At 45.7% G+C, this 15,136-nt stretch overlaps 1 protein-coding gene across 1 annotated transcript in view; it reads left to right on the forward strand.

The window, feature by feature from the left end:
* USP13 (ubiquitin specific peptidase 13) overlaps window positions 1-15,136 on the forward strand; it is a 426,048-nt gene that overhangs the window by 268,269 nt on the left and 142,643 nt on the right. The window contains exons 5-7 of the mRNA XM_063916319.1: window positions 10,053-10,195; window positions 11,696-11,880; window positions 13,103-13,197. Of these exons, the coding sequence (XP_063772389.1) occupies window positions 10,053-10,195; window positions 11,696-11,880; window positions 13,103-13,197 (423 nt within the window). The remainder of the gene's footprint in view (window positions 1-10,052; window positions 10,196-11,695; window positions 11,881-13,102; window positions 13,198-15,136) is intronic.

The following is a 15,136-nucleotide window of genomic DNA, read 5'->3' on the forward strand; positions in this document are numbered from 1 at the left end:
CTATATATGCGTGATGCACAGAGGGATATTTGCCGACTGGCATCAAGAGTTAGCGCGCTGTCCATTTCTGCAAGAAGAGGTTTATGGACGCGGCAGTGGTCAGGCGATGCGGATTCTAAAAGGCACATGGAAGTATTGCCTTATAAGGGGGAGGAGTTATTTGGGGTAGGTCTATCAGACCTGGTAGCCACGGCAACTGCTGGAAAATCCACATTTTTACCCCAGGTAGCTTCTCAACCTAAGAAGACGCCGTATTATCAGGCGCAGTCCTTTCGGCCCCATAAGGGCAAGCGGGCAAAAGGCGCCTCATTTCTGCCCCGTGGCAGAGGGAGAGGAAAAAGGCTGCAGCAAACAGCCAGTTCCCAGGAACAAAAGCCCTCTCCCGCCTCCGCAAAGTCCTCAGCATGACGCTGGGGCTTTACAAGCGGACTCAGGCACAGTGGGGGCCCGTCTCAAGAAGTTCAGTGCGCAGTGGGCCCACTCGCAAGTGGACCCCTGGATCCTTCAAGTGGTATCTCAGGGGTACAAATTGGAATTCGAGACGTCTCCCCCTCGCCGTTTTCTAAAGTCTGCTTTACCGACGTCTCCCTCAGACAGGGAGGCAGTATTGGAAGCCATTCACAAGCTGTATTCCCAGCAGGTGATAATCAAGGTACCCCTCCTACAACAGGGAAAGGGTTACTATTCCACACTATTTGTGGTACCGAAGCCGGACGGCTCGGTGAGACCAATTTTAAACCTAAAATCCTTGAACACTTACATACAAAGGTTCAAATTCAAGATGGAGTCACTCAGAGCAGTGATTGCAAACCTGGAAGAAGGGGACTATATGGTGTCTCTGGACATCAAAGATGCTTACCTACATGTCCCAATTTACCCTTCTCACCAAGGGTACCTCAGGTTTGTGGTACAGAACTGTCACTATCCGTTTCAGACGCTGCCGTTTGGATTGTCCACGGCACCCAGGGTCTTTACCAAGGTAATGGCCGAAATGATGATACTCCTTCGAAGGAAGGGAGTTTTAGTTATCCCTTACTTGGACGATCTCCTGATAAGGGCAAGATCCAGGGAACAGTTGGAAGTCGGGGTAGCACTATCTCAGATAGTGCTGCGCCAGCACGGTTGGATTCTCAAAGAACCTTCCAGTGGGATTTGCTAGACAAATGGTCCGGGTCGCATCTTCAGATGCATCAGCGGATAATCTTGTCACCAAGGACAAGGGTGTCTCTCCTGTGGTGGTTGCAGAGTGCTCATCTTCTAGAGGGCCGCAGATTCGGCATTCAGGACTGGGTCCTGGTGACCACGGATGCCAGCCTGAGAGGCTGGGGAGCAGTCACACAGGGAAGAAATTTCCAGGGCTTGTGGTCAAGCCTGGAGACATTACTTCACATAAATATCCTGGAGCTAAGGGCCATCTACAATGCTCTAAGCCTAGCAAGACCTCTGCTTCAAGGTCAGCCGGTGCTGATCCAGTCAGACAACATCACGGCAGTCGCCCACGTAAACAGACAGGGCGGCACGAGAAGCAGGAGGGCAATGACAGAAGTTGCAAGGATTCTCCGCTGGGCGGAAAATCATGTGATAGCACTGTCGGCAGTGTTCATTCCGGGAGTGGACAACTGGGAAGCAGACTTCCTCAGCAGACACGACCTCCACCCGGGGGAGTGGGGACTTCACCCAGAAGTCTTCCACATGATTGTGAACCGTTGGGAAAAACCAAAGGTGGACATGATGGCGTCCCGCCTCAACAAAAAACTAGACAGGTATTGCGCCAGGTCAAGGGACCCTCAGGCAATAGCTGTGGACGCTCTGGTAACACCGTGGGTGTACCAGTCAGTGTATGTGTTCCCTCCTCTGCCTCTCATACCCAAGGTACTGAGAATCATAAGAAGGAGAGGAGTAAGGACTATACTCGTGGCTCCGGATTGGCCAAGAAGGACTTGGTACCCGGAACTTCAAGAGATGCTCACAGAGGACCCGTGGCCTCTACCTCTAAGAAAGGACCTGCTCCAGCAGGGACCCTGTCTGTTCCAAGACTTACCGCGGCTGCGTTTGACGGCATGGCGGTTGAACGCCGGATCCTGAAGGAAAAAGGCATTCCGGATGAAGTCATCCCTACCCTGATCAAAGCCAGGAAGGATGTAACCGTACAGCATTATCACCGTATTTGGCGTAAATATGTTGCGTGGTGCGAGGCCAGGAAGGCCCCTACAGAGGAATTTCAACTGGGTCGTTTCCTGCATTTCCTGCAAACAGGACTGTCTATGGGCCTAAAATTAGGGTCCATTAAGGTTCAAATTTCGGCCCTGTCGATTTTCTTCCAAAAAGAACTGGCTTCAGTTCCTGAAGTTCAGACGTTTGTCAAGGGGGTACTGCATATACAGCCTCCTTTTGTGCCTCCAGTGGCACCTTGGGATCTCAATGTAGTTTTGGGGTTCCTAAAATCACATTGGTTTGAACCACTCCCCACTGTGGACTTAAAATATCTCACTTGGAAAGTGGTAATGCTGTTAGCCCTGGCTTCAGCCAGGCGTGTCTCAGAATTGGCGGCTTTATCCTATAAAAGCCCTTACCTAATTTTTCATACGGACAGGGCAGAATTGAGGACTCGTCCTCAATTTCTCCCTAAAGTGGTTTCAGCGTTTCACTTGAACCAGCCTATTGTGGTACCTGCGGCTACTAGGGACTTGGAGGACTCCAAGTTGCTGGACGTAGTCAGGGCCCTGAAAATATATGTTTCCAGGACGGCTGGAGTCAGGAAATCTGACTCGCTGTTTATCCTTTATGCACCCAACAAGCTGGGTGCTCCTGCTTCTAAGCAAACTATTGCTCGTTGGATTTGTAGTACAATTCAGCTTGCACATTCTGTGGCAGGCCTGCCACAGCCAAAATCTGTAAAAGCCCATTCCACAAGGAAGGTGGGCTCATCTTGGGCGGCTGCCCGAGGGGTCTCGGCTTTACAACTTTGCCGAGCAGCTACTTGGTCAGGGGCAAACACGTTTGCTAAATTCTACAAATTTGATACCCTGGCTGAGGAGGACCTTGAGTTCTCTCATTCGGTGCTGCAGAGTCATCCGCACTCTCCCGCCCCATGATGAAGGTGTGACAACCGAAACGGGCCGTTGGGATGGCTGTTCTGCTTGAATACTGCTGAAAGCCTCATGATGAGTACTAAAAACTTTTTTCAAAAGGCCTGATAATGCTACTGATTCATTAAATGTTTTTCATATTTTTTCATATGGTGGTGTGCTGGTCTCCTTTTGTCTAAACCCTTTCAGGGTAAGCATTGGGAACTATGGTATATATATATATATATATATATATATATATATATATATATACACATACATACATATGTATGGTACGGTTGCATTGAGCTGTAGCTCGAGCACAGATGTGGTAGTATTTATAGGGGCGTGATATTAAAATTATGTATATATTTCCCTCAGACCCCTCGGGGTCGCAAGAATGTTATTTTGCCCGGTTACTACTCCCTGTTGTCGACGAATACTATGTCTTATGTCGACCATAATGTTTCCTGATTAGATCCACAACATTGGCATTCAGTACATGTTCATACACATTCAGAACACATTAATGTCACTAGGGACCCTGCTGTTCCTGACAAAATATATAAGATGTATATATAGATATGTGTGTATTTAAATATGTATATTCATATTACAATTTCTAATGAATGCTGAAGTAAAGTTATTCCTTCTCATGTGCTGGTCGCTCTGCTGATAAAGCTGTAGGTCAGCCGTGACAAGATGGTCTCAAATCCTCACGAGGAGTCAGAGTGTTTATTCTTTTCCCGCCGTGGATAGAATAAAGTGAAAGTCAACCCCTGGTCTGCACCGGGGCCCTGTCACAAAGGATCGTATACAGAAAGCTAAGTGATATTTTAATTATATGCTTTGATGATATTTGCATTACATACGCATGGGGGAGTGCTTGTATTCAGAAATGGTCGGTTACCTTGGCATCCGATATAATTACCCTGGGGATAGAGGGGATATTCCTTAAGTTGGGTCTTATCTAGAACATTGCAGCATGCTGCCGTGCGACTACAAGAGGTATGGGCCTCTTGGGTTCGCGGGCCACTTCCATGGCCCTCTCGACTAGGAGGGCGTTGTGGATTCACCAAGGGCATGCTGAGGCTGGCTCCGAGGAATACTGGAGTATCTTCCCTAGGAAGGTGTAACCTGGTATGGGGATGGCTTTGTTCAATTTGATCTCGGCAGATACCACTGGTAAGTCTACCTTCTTGAGCTATGTCCTTCACAACGGTTGGTGACGCATTTTTTTGTAGGATGCAGTCATTTTTGACCGGTTAGATACCATTTTTTCCCCTTCTTTGCAGGTAGAGGAAGGTGAAAAGGTAAGAGGTCTGCAGCCTTTTCAAGTTCGCAGAAGCAGATATCGTCCTCTGTTTCTACCACATCCACCGCATGTCGCTGGGTCTATTTTGCTGGAGCCCACACCGGTGGGAACTCGTCTAATACTCTTCAGTCAGTCCTGGAATGGACCTGGACCAGTGAGTTAAGAATAGAGTCCAAATGGGGACATACTGGAGTTTCCAGATGATTCCCCTCACTGATTTTTCAAATAGATCTTACCGTTTCTCCTCTGGATGGGGAGGTAGTATACAGCGCCATACAAGAGTTGGGTCAGGATCAGGACATTGTCCTGCTGTCCCTGTCACACAAAAAAAAGCGGTTATTCAAACTTCTTCGTGCTTCTGAGCCCGGACACCTCGGTCAGAACAATCCCAAAACGATTTCTACTTAAGAAGTTGAACTACAAGATGGAATCTCTCAGGGTAGGGATTTCCAACCTGTAAAAGAAGAAAGAGGGTTTAAATGCGGTTTCATCTGCATTAAGCTTACCTGGGTTTGCTAGTCAGGATTGTCATTGCCATTTCACCGGAGTGATGGCAGTATGATGGTTTTCCTTCAATAGTAAGAGCCATTATGGGGGGTAATTCCAAGTTGATCGCAGCAGGATTTTTGATAGCAACTGGGCAAAACCATGTGCACTGCAGGGGAGGCAGATATAACATGTGCAGAAAGAGTTAGATTTGGGTGGGTTATATTGTTTCTGTGCAGGGTAAATACTGGCTGCTTTATTTTTACACTGCAAATTAGATTGCAGATTGAACACACCCCACCCAAATCTAACTCTCTCTGCACATGTTATATCTGCCTCCCCAGTTGCTATCAAAAATCCTGCTGCGATCAACTTGGAATTACCCCCATTATTACCCCCATTATTCTGTACTGGGAAGCTCTCCAGACTACGGTGAGGTCTAGAAACAAGTGGTACAAATCGTTGTTTCTCTCTGACAGTCTTCAACACAGAGAATCGCTGTTGATCCCGACGACGCAGATGTCGGAGTCGGGAATAAGATTAGATACTGAACTGTTGAGAGTTTGTTTTTTCCTGTGGAAAGAGATCTGAGGATCCAGAGTCAGATCAGATTTGCAACAGTGTAAACCCATCAATACGTTCCGTTGATGAAGATGGTTGCGGCCTACGAGGCCATTCGGTGAGCAGGTCAAATGTCAGAGTGGTTTGCGGGACCATTTGGACATGTGGTCCGGGTCTCTCCTGCACATGCACCGGAAAATAATCCTATTTTCCAGGACCAGGATTTCTCTCCTGTGGGGGCTTCACAGTTCTCACCTCCTAGAGGGACGAAGGTTCGGGATCCAGGATTAGATCCTGGTGTCCATGGATACAAGTCTCCGAGGCTGGAGAGCAGTCTTTCCAGGGGAAGAATTTCCAGGGGAAAAGGTCAAGCCGGGTAGCTTGTCTGCAATAAGCATTCTTGAATTAAGAGATATTTACAACGGAACATCTTCACGATCTGCTCGTCTTAATTCTGTCGGACGACTTAACAGCAGTGGCGTAAGTAAGCCGCTAGGGCGGAACAAGGAGCAAAGCAGCAATGGCAGAAGCCGCAAAAGTTTTCCGCTGGGCGAACAGGCATGTAAACGCTCTATTAGCGGTCTTCGTTCCAGGTGTAGACAACGGAGAAATAAACTTCCTCAGCAGACACGATCTCCATCCGGGAAAGTGGGGTTTTCATCAAGAAGTTTTCACAGAAGTGACAAGTCTTTGGGGAATTCCTCAATTAGACATGATGGCCTCTCGCCTCAACAAGAAACTTCCGGGATATTGTTCCAGGTCAAGGAACACTCAAGCAATAGCAGTGGACGCCCTCGTGACACCGTGGGTGTTGCAGTCGGTCTATGTGTTCCCTCCACTTTCACTCTTTCCGAAGGTGATAAACATAAGAAAAACAAAGGTTCAGGCGATCTTCATTGTTCCGGTCTAGCCAAGGAGGGCGTGGTATCCAGATCTTCAAGACTTACTCATAGAAGATCCCTGGCCTCTTCCTCTACGAGAGGACCTGTTACAGCTAGGACCGGGCGTGTATCAAGACTTACCGCGGCTGCGTTTGACGGCATAGCGGTTGAACGCCATATCCTAGCCCGAAAGGGTATTTCCGGTGAAGTCATTCCCACATTGCTTCAGGCTAGGAATGTAGTAACGGCGAAGCTTTACCACCGTATTTGGAGGGAGTATGTGTCTTGGTGTGAATCCAAGAAGGCTCCTACGGAAGAATTTCAGCTGGGTCGTTTTCTCCATTTTTTGCAAGCAGGTGTGGCTGCAGGCCTAAAGTTAGGCTCCATTAAAGTACAGATTTCGGCGTTATCACTTTTCTTTCAAAAAGAATTGGCCACCCTTCCAGAAGTTCAGACTTTTGTGAAAGGGGTGCTGCACATCCAACCTCTATTTGTGCCCCAGTGGCACCATGGGACCGTAACGTGGTGTTGCAGTTTCTTATGTCACACTGGTTGGAACCTTTACGAAAGGTTGAGTTAAAATTCCTCACTTGGAAAGTGGTCATGCTGTTGGCCTTGGCGTCCGCAAGGCGGGTGTCGGAATTAGCGACTTTGTCTCACAAGAGCCCTATTTGATCTTCCATGTGGATAGAGCGGAGTTGAGAACTCGGCAACATTTTCTGCCGAAGGTGGTTTCTGCGTTTCACATGAACCAACCTATTGTGGTGCCTGTGGCTACTGAAGCTTTGGCTGATTTGAAGTCTCTCGATGTAGTCAGAGTTTTTAATATTTATGTCGCCAGAACAGCTCAGATTGGGGAAACAGAGGCTCTGTTTATCCTGTATGCTCCCAACCAAATTGGGGTTCCTGCTTCTAAGCAGACTGTTACATGCTGGATCTGTGATACGATTCGGCATGCTCATTCTACAGCTGGATTGCCGTTACCGAAGTCGGTGAAGGCCCATTCTACCTGGAAGGTGGGCTCTTCTTGGGCGGAATTGTAAAGAGCTCCTTAGTAAGAAGAACAGGCGCTTCTTATAAGATTATTGCACCAAGCGGCTACCACATAAACAGGAGAGTCACTCCTGTATAAACTCAAGAAACAAACTGCCGAGGAGTCTCGGCAGTTCAACTTTGCCGAGCAGCTACTTGGTTGGGTTCAAACACTTTTGCTAAGTTCTACAAGTTTGATACCCTGGCTGATGGGGACCTCATGTTTGCTCAATCGGTGCTGCAGAGTCGTCCGCACCCTCCCGCCCGGTCTGGAGCTTTGGTATAAACCCCATGGTTTTTTTGGAGTCCCCAGCATCGTCTAGGACGTATGAGAAAATAGGATTTTAATACCTACCGGTAAATCCTTTTCTCTTAGGGGGTCATTCCGAGTTGTTCGCTCGCTAGCTGCTTTTAGCAGCATTGCACACGCTAGGCCGCCGCCTTCTGGGAGTGTATCTTAGCTTAGCAGAATTGCGAACGAAAGATTAGCAGAATTGCTACTAAATAATTCTTTGCAGTTTCTGAGTAGCTCAGGATCTACTCACGAATTGCGATCAGCTCAGTCCGTTTAGTTCCTGGTTTGACGTCACAAACACGCCCTGCGTTCGGCCAGCCACTCCCCCGTTTCTCCAGACACTCCCGCGTTTTTCCCTGACACGCCTGCGTTTTTTTGCAAACGCCGGGAAAACGCTCAGTTACCTCCCAGAAGCGCCCCTTTCCTGTCAATCATTTACCGAACACCAGTGCGACTGGAAAGCGCCGCAGAAGCCACAGCAAAACAGCTAAATTTTGTGTTAAATAACTAAGCGCATGCGCCCTGCGTGCCTTGCGCATGCGCAATTTGCAACTAATCGCAGCATAGCGAAAATCGGCAACGAGCGAACAACTCGGAATGACCCCCTTAGTCCGTAGAGGATGCTGGGCTCCCGTCCCAGTGCGTACTGTATCTGCAGCTATTGGTGGTTACACTCGTGGTGTTTCTTTTCAGTCAAGTCTGTTGCTGAAGTTATTCATTCCATGGCATGCGGTATGCTATTATTGGTCGTGTTTACACACAGGTTGTGTTACATTTTCGGTCAGCATATTGCTGTATATTTTTCATGCCGTCGGCTGGTGTTCTATTGAATGCCTCGTTCTGCGGCATGTTCGTGGTGTGAGCTGGTATGACACTCACCGTATTTAAACAATAAATTCTTTCCTCGAAATGTCTGTCTCCCTGGGCACAGTTCTCTAACTGGAGTCTGGAGGAGGGGCATAGAGGGAGGAGCCAGTTTACACCCATTCAAAGTCCTATAGTGTGCCCATGTCACCTGAGGATCCCGTCTATACCCCATGGTCCTTTTGGAGTCCCCAGCGTCCTCTACGGACTAAGAGAAAAGGATTTACTGGTAGGTATTAAAATCCTATTTTCTGTTTGTTAGATTGTTTTTTAACTCTTTCACTACTTTTACACAGAGAAGCACAAACACTGCACATATCACACTGATCTATGCAGGCTTTTCAAAACCCGCTGCTCAGGGGCACGTCTATGTCTACAGTGTACATTATGTTGGACAGAGTTTGCCTAATTCTTGGGTGTGTTGCAAAAACAATTCTTGGTAAGTTTCGGTGTACTGATGTTTCCTATGGAAAGTACATCTGAGTTTGGCCGATGGTGTATTTGATTGTATTTGTGATTTCACCTGTGTTTAGAAGTGTCATAGAACCCTTAGTAAATTTCCAAGTTTGAAAAACACACCCGAGAATGCAAACTTGGCTAAACACGATTCTTAGTACATGTACCCCTAAGTATTTATTTTCTTGAGAAAAGCTGAGGCTATTACCACTGCCATTGTAGCCTCTGGCACCGCCGCTAGGACACTGTTGCAGCTGGCTGCGTTGGAGATTAGAGTTTTCTCCACATTGTACACTTTAGTACATATATGGAAGAGATAGGTATTTCAACTAGCGCTGGCTATATTGGATTTAGCACATGATATCACTAGTTCATACATTTGCCCCCAGATCCTTATTTCATGCTACAGTATCAAGGACTGCGTTACTTTGATTTGTCGGAATTTGGTGCACAGAGGTCGGTAGAGCTAATTATCCCTTTTGCGGGGGTATCTGTGATATCTGTGAAATCTCCTGCATTAGGCTGTGGGTAAATAGTGGGGGTACATAAAATGATGCTGCAGTTTCTACAAAATGTTACTAAAAACAAAAGCTTGATAAACAGGCCCCTAGCCTGTAAAAGCCTTTCTCTGATAATATGGATGTCCTGGTAAACCCTGGGCATACTGTAGACAACAGTTAGGTATATGTGTTCTTTACTGGCTGTCAAGCATTCCATCCTAACTACTGAATGATCAGCCATTTTTTTCCATATATAAAATGCTTTCATTTATATGTTCTTCCCTAATTGTAAAATGCAAGATGTTGCATATAACAGCTGTAATAGCATTCACAAATCTGAGATGTATTGGGGAATGATTAAACAGGTTTAATTTCCCTGATTCCCTGACGGATCGCCTATCCTTGCTGGCCGAAGGATTGGCGGTGCCGGTAGGTTGGGGAATCAGGGCATCGTGGCCGGTGATGTATGAACAATGAAACATTGTTATAAATAGTAATGGAAAATACACTGTTGATGATAACTTTTGTGGTAAATGTGCACTAAGGAAAAGTGAAGTGTGAATACTGAATGCTCTTTTTACTGTTTGTCTACAGGTTACAATAGCTTGTGATGCTGTTCTAAATTCAAAGTCCCCATTCAGAAAATTGGATCAAGAGTCATGGGAGGAGGAGTTACAAGTGTCAAAGTTTGCTAATAACCTTGTGCAGATAGACAATGGTGTAAAGATTCCACCAAGGTGTGTTCTGCGGATAGCAGTCAAGAGAAATCCAACATCTGTGCCTTGAAAATCCATGGACTATTATTGTAATGAGGGGCACAGTTTGACAATGCCACCAATTGTCATTCGCTCAGACCGACAATTTTTAAACAACAATAGGAATAAATACTAAACAAGCTTGGTTTAGCTTTTATTCCTTTTGACATTTTTATAAATCTACCCCTGTAGCAAACTGTCATAACCAGAAAAACGCCATGGCCTGTAAATGTTACTATGTTTTATGTGAAACTGAGATATTGTAAATTTCCTTTCCGGATTGAGTCCACCTTCTACCTACAGGGATGAGCACCAAGCACAGATGATAACAGTGATAGATAATTATCTAAAAAGAAAGTTAAATATATTACATATAGATTACCTTTTAAGAATTTCCTTTGTTAATTCTTCTCGTAAGGATATGGGGGACATGTACTAAGCAGTGATAAAAGTGAAGAAGTGAGCCAGTGGAGAAGTTGCCCATGGCAACCAATTACCTGCTCTGTATACTTTTATAGTATGCAAATTATGAGTGTTACGTCAATTCTGATTGGTTGCCATGGGCAAGTTCTCCACTGGCTCACTTTTCCACTTTTATCACTGCTTAGTAACTCTGGTCTGGTCAATAATTTATATAACCCCATCAAGGTTCTGAATTTCTGGCCAGCAACTATAATCTCAATTATAAAGTCCTTCTGTTCCAGGATGATTTAAGTCATCATAAACTGCAAAAGTAACCAGCCGTAGTATGTCATTTCCAGAGGCTATCATAATAATATCAGCCTGCAAAGAATACTATATCAAAAGGTTGTATCTTGACTAAGCTACTAATGTGTCTATAGCCATCTTGTAATAGGACAACTGTGATAATGTATAGATGAGCCTTGAGTAAATGCAGTTGGATGGTCGGTGGCTCAACTAAGGTCTTAAGCATTGTAAGTAGATAACATACAGTAGCATGTGCTATCACTGGGTAACTCTTAGTAAATCTGAGCAAGAAAGTGTAGATTTGTCCTCTCACATAACAGGAGAAAGTACTTTAATTGCCAGATTAAATCTAAATAATTGTAGTTTATAAAAGCAAATGTGTCCATGTCCTGCAGAGCATATACTCCCTGCATGATTATTTCTTTACTCTAATGTCCTTTCTCCTCTGGGAAAATATTGCTGTAATAGAGATTGGTCTTACCATACAGTCAGGTGGTACTAGCTGCACTAAACACTGACTTTCCGAATTCGGACAGTCTCAAGTGTGTCCCAACTTGATGCATATCTCTAGGATTATGCCTGATTTTGGAGCAAGTCCCAGCCATTGAAATTATTGGTGAAACAATCTTTAACAGGTAATTGAAAAGAAATCGGATTTCCTGCATATGAGACTAGTAGCACAACACAAATCTATAGAGCAGTCCTATCTTCAGGGAGGAACCTGAATTCATTGCTTGTTATCTAATAGCACAAATGTTTGTGGATTGTCTGCAGTGGCTGGAAGTGTGCTAAATGTGAACTCCGGGAGAACCTGTGGCTAAACCTGACAGATGGGTCAGTGATGTGTGGAAGGTGGTTCTGCTCGGGCAGTGGTGGGAATGGTCATGCACTGGAGCACCACAAGCAGATGGGTTATCCATTGGCTGTAAAACTTGGAACAATTACACCAGATGGAGCAGGTAAGTGCTGAAAAACAGAATAAAAATGAAATAAAAGAATATATGTATTTACTTACATGGTGACAGAGGCATCAGTAATCAATGGAAGTCAGATTGTGGCTTTTAAAGAAGAACTGACATTCCTTTGGTTGGGATAAAATTCTATGTGAAGGTAATAGGAGCAGTAAGCAATGGAGCTATATAGTACACAATCCGAGTTATTCCAAATGCTTTCATTTCAGTAGATTTTTAAACATTATTTTTATAGCACACAGCACGGCTGTAAGTAGAATAGTCTGTTATTGACGTCAGTTCCTGCCCCAGTGGAGCGTACAGTTTATATTCCTTATGACATGGGCACACATATAGACGGGTTCATTTTTTTGTCACAAGTCACTTTACTTACCTGAATGTTTTTGGAGTGTGGGAGAAAACTGAATGACCATGAGGAAATTTACACATAAGGAGGTAATACAAACTCCACGCAGATCAGCTATGACCAGGAATTGAACTCATGGGGGTAATTCAGAGTTGATCGCAGCTGCAAATTTGTTAGCAGTTGGGCAAAACCATGGGGGTAATTCCAAGTTGATCGCAGCAGGTTTTTAGCAATTGGGCAAAACCATGTGCACTGCAGGGGAGGCAGATATAACATGTGCAGAGAGAGTTAGATTTGGGTGGGGTGTGTTCAATCTGCAATCTAATTTGCAGTGTAAAAATAAAGCAGCCAGTATTTACCCTGCACAGAAACAAAATAACCCACCCAAATCTAACTCTTTCTGCACATGTTATATCTGTCTCCCCTGCAGTGCACATGGTTTTGCCTAATTGCTAAAAAAATCCTGCTGCGATCAACTTGGAATTACCCCCCATGTGCACTGCAGGTGTGGCAGATATAACATTTGCAGAAAGAGGTAGATTTGGGTGGGTTATATTGTTTCTGTGCAGGGTAAATACTGGCTGCTTTATTTTTACACTGCAATTTAGATTTCAGTTTGAACACACCACACCCAAATCTAACTCTCTCTGCACGTGTTACAGTATATCTGCCCACCCTGCATTCACATGGTTTTGCCCAACTGCTAACAAATTTGCTGATGCGTCAACTCTGAATTAGGCCCCATGTCTTCAGTGCTGTGAGACAGTGATGTTAACCACTACGCCAACTGATCTGCCCACGCATTAGAATCCTCAACTGACAAGTATACGTTAAAGGATACATATGTTTCTTTTATCATTTCAGATGTGTATTCATTTGATGAAGAGGACGCTGTTTTAGACCATCATCTTGCCAGACATCTTGCACATTTTGGCATTGATATGTTACAGATGCAAGTGGTTGGTATTAAATCCTATACAAAGACAACAGGTTTATCTATTGAGTGATATTCTATTTAGTGGTTAGCAATAGCTACAGTATTTGTCAGGGGTTGCAGTCATGAAAGCATTTTTACAATACATTTGGTTAATTAAAACAATAATAATAATACTTTCTCTTACGTCCTAGAGGATGCTGGGGACTCCAAAAGGACCATGGGGTATAGACGGATCCGCAGGAGCTTGGGCACACTATAAAGACTTAAACTGGGTGTGAACTGGCTCCTCCCTCTATGCCCCTCCTCCAGACCTCAGTTAGACTTTGTGCCCAGGAGTAACTGGACACACACTAGGGGAGCTCTACAGAGTTTCTCTAAAAGACTTTATGTTAGGTTTTTTATTTTCAGGGAGACCTGCTGGCTACAGGCTCTCTGCATCGTGGGACTGAGGGGAGAGAAGTCAGACCTACTTCTTCTTAGTTCAAGGGCTCTGCTTCTTAGGCTACTGGACACCATTAGTTCCAGAGGGTTCGATCACTTGGTTCGCCTAGCTGCTTGTTCCCGAAGCCGCGCCGTCACCCCCCTCACAGAAGCCAGAAGGAAGAGGCCGGGTGAGTATTAGAAGAACCGTAGACTTCAGTGACTGCAGAAGACTTCAGTAACGGAGGTACAGCGCAGCGGTAGCGCTGCGCTCCATGCTCCCACACACTTCACCAACGGCACTCACAGGGTGCAGGGCGCTAGGGGGGAGCGCCCTGGGCAGCAGTTACTGAGGTTTGGCTGGCATAATAACAGACTATACAGTGTCCGATAACTGTATAGAGTACCCCCGCCAGGTTAAAGATTCAAATTTTAGCGGGCTACAGCGCGCCGGGAAGGGGGCGGGGCTTAGCCGCACATTGCTCACCAGCGCCATTTTCTCCTATCTCTACAGCGCTGCAGAGACGCTGCCCGGACCTCCAAGCTCCCGCAAGTACATGGGGAGGAAAAACGGGGGGGCGGGGGGGGGGGCACATAAAATTGGTGTTTTTCAAATTATATTGCCGGCGCTGAGCATATTACTGGCTTCGGTTAGTGTATGGGCGCTGGGGGTGTGAGCTGGCATACTCTCTCTGTGTTCTCCCTAAGGGCTTCTCTGTGGGTCGGTCCCCGGGTTTCTGGACTGTGTGAGTGTGTCAGCAAGTGGTGTCGACATGTCTGAGCCTGGGTGTTCCTCCCCAGAGGAGGTTATGGGGGCTACAGAAAAATATTTAAGTATGTGTCTGTCGGCACAGCCGACGGCTGACTGGATGACTATGCTAAGTACACTGAATACAAATGTGGCTTTATTGTCGAAAAGACTGGATAAATCTGATTCTCAGAAACAAACATGGAGACAGTCGGTGGAGGACGCATTGTCTCAGGTACAGACAGTCTCAGGGTCTCAAAAGCGTGCTTTTAATCAGATGGCAGATACAGGTACCGACACGGACTCTGACTCCGATGTCGATTTAAATGAGGCTTCTTTGCATCCAAGGATTGTCAAGAGTATTCAGTACATGATTATATCCATTAAAGATGTTTTACGTATATCTGAGGAACCTGCTGTTCCTGACACTAGAGTCTGTTTATTTAAGGGGAAAAGACCTGAGGTAAAATTTCCCCCCTCTCATGAAATGAATGCACTTTGTGAAAAGGCTTGGGAGTCGCCAGAAAAAAGGTGGCAGATTCCCAAGCGAATTTTGATGGCATATCCTTTTCCCTCTGATGACAGGGAAAAATGGGAGTCGTCTCCGAATGTGGACAAGGCTCTATCCCGATTGTCCAAGAAGGTGGCCCTTCCATCTCCTGACACGGATCCGGCGGATCGTAAGCTGGAGACGACTTTGAAGTCTATTTTCGTCAACACTGGTGCATTGCTCAGACCTGACAAGGATCCGGCGGATCGTAAGCTGGAGACGACTTTGAAGTCCATTTTCGTC

Source organism: Pseudophryne corroboree, chromosome 4 (genome assembly GCF_028390025.1).
Source record: "Pseudophryne corroboree isolate aPseCor3 chromosome 4, aPseCor3.hap2, whole genome shotgun sequence".
Classification (NCBI taxonomy): Eukaryota; Metazoa; Chordata; class Amphibia; order Anura; family Myobatrachidae; genus Pseudophryne; species Pseudophryne corroboree.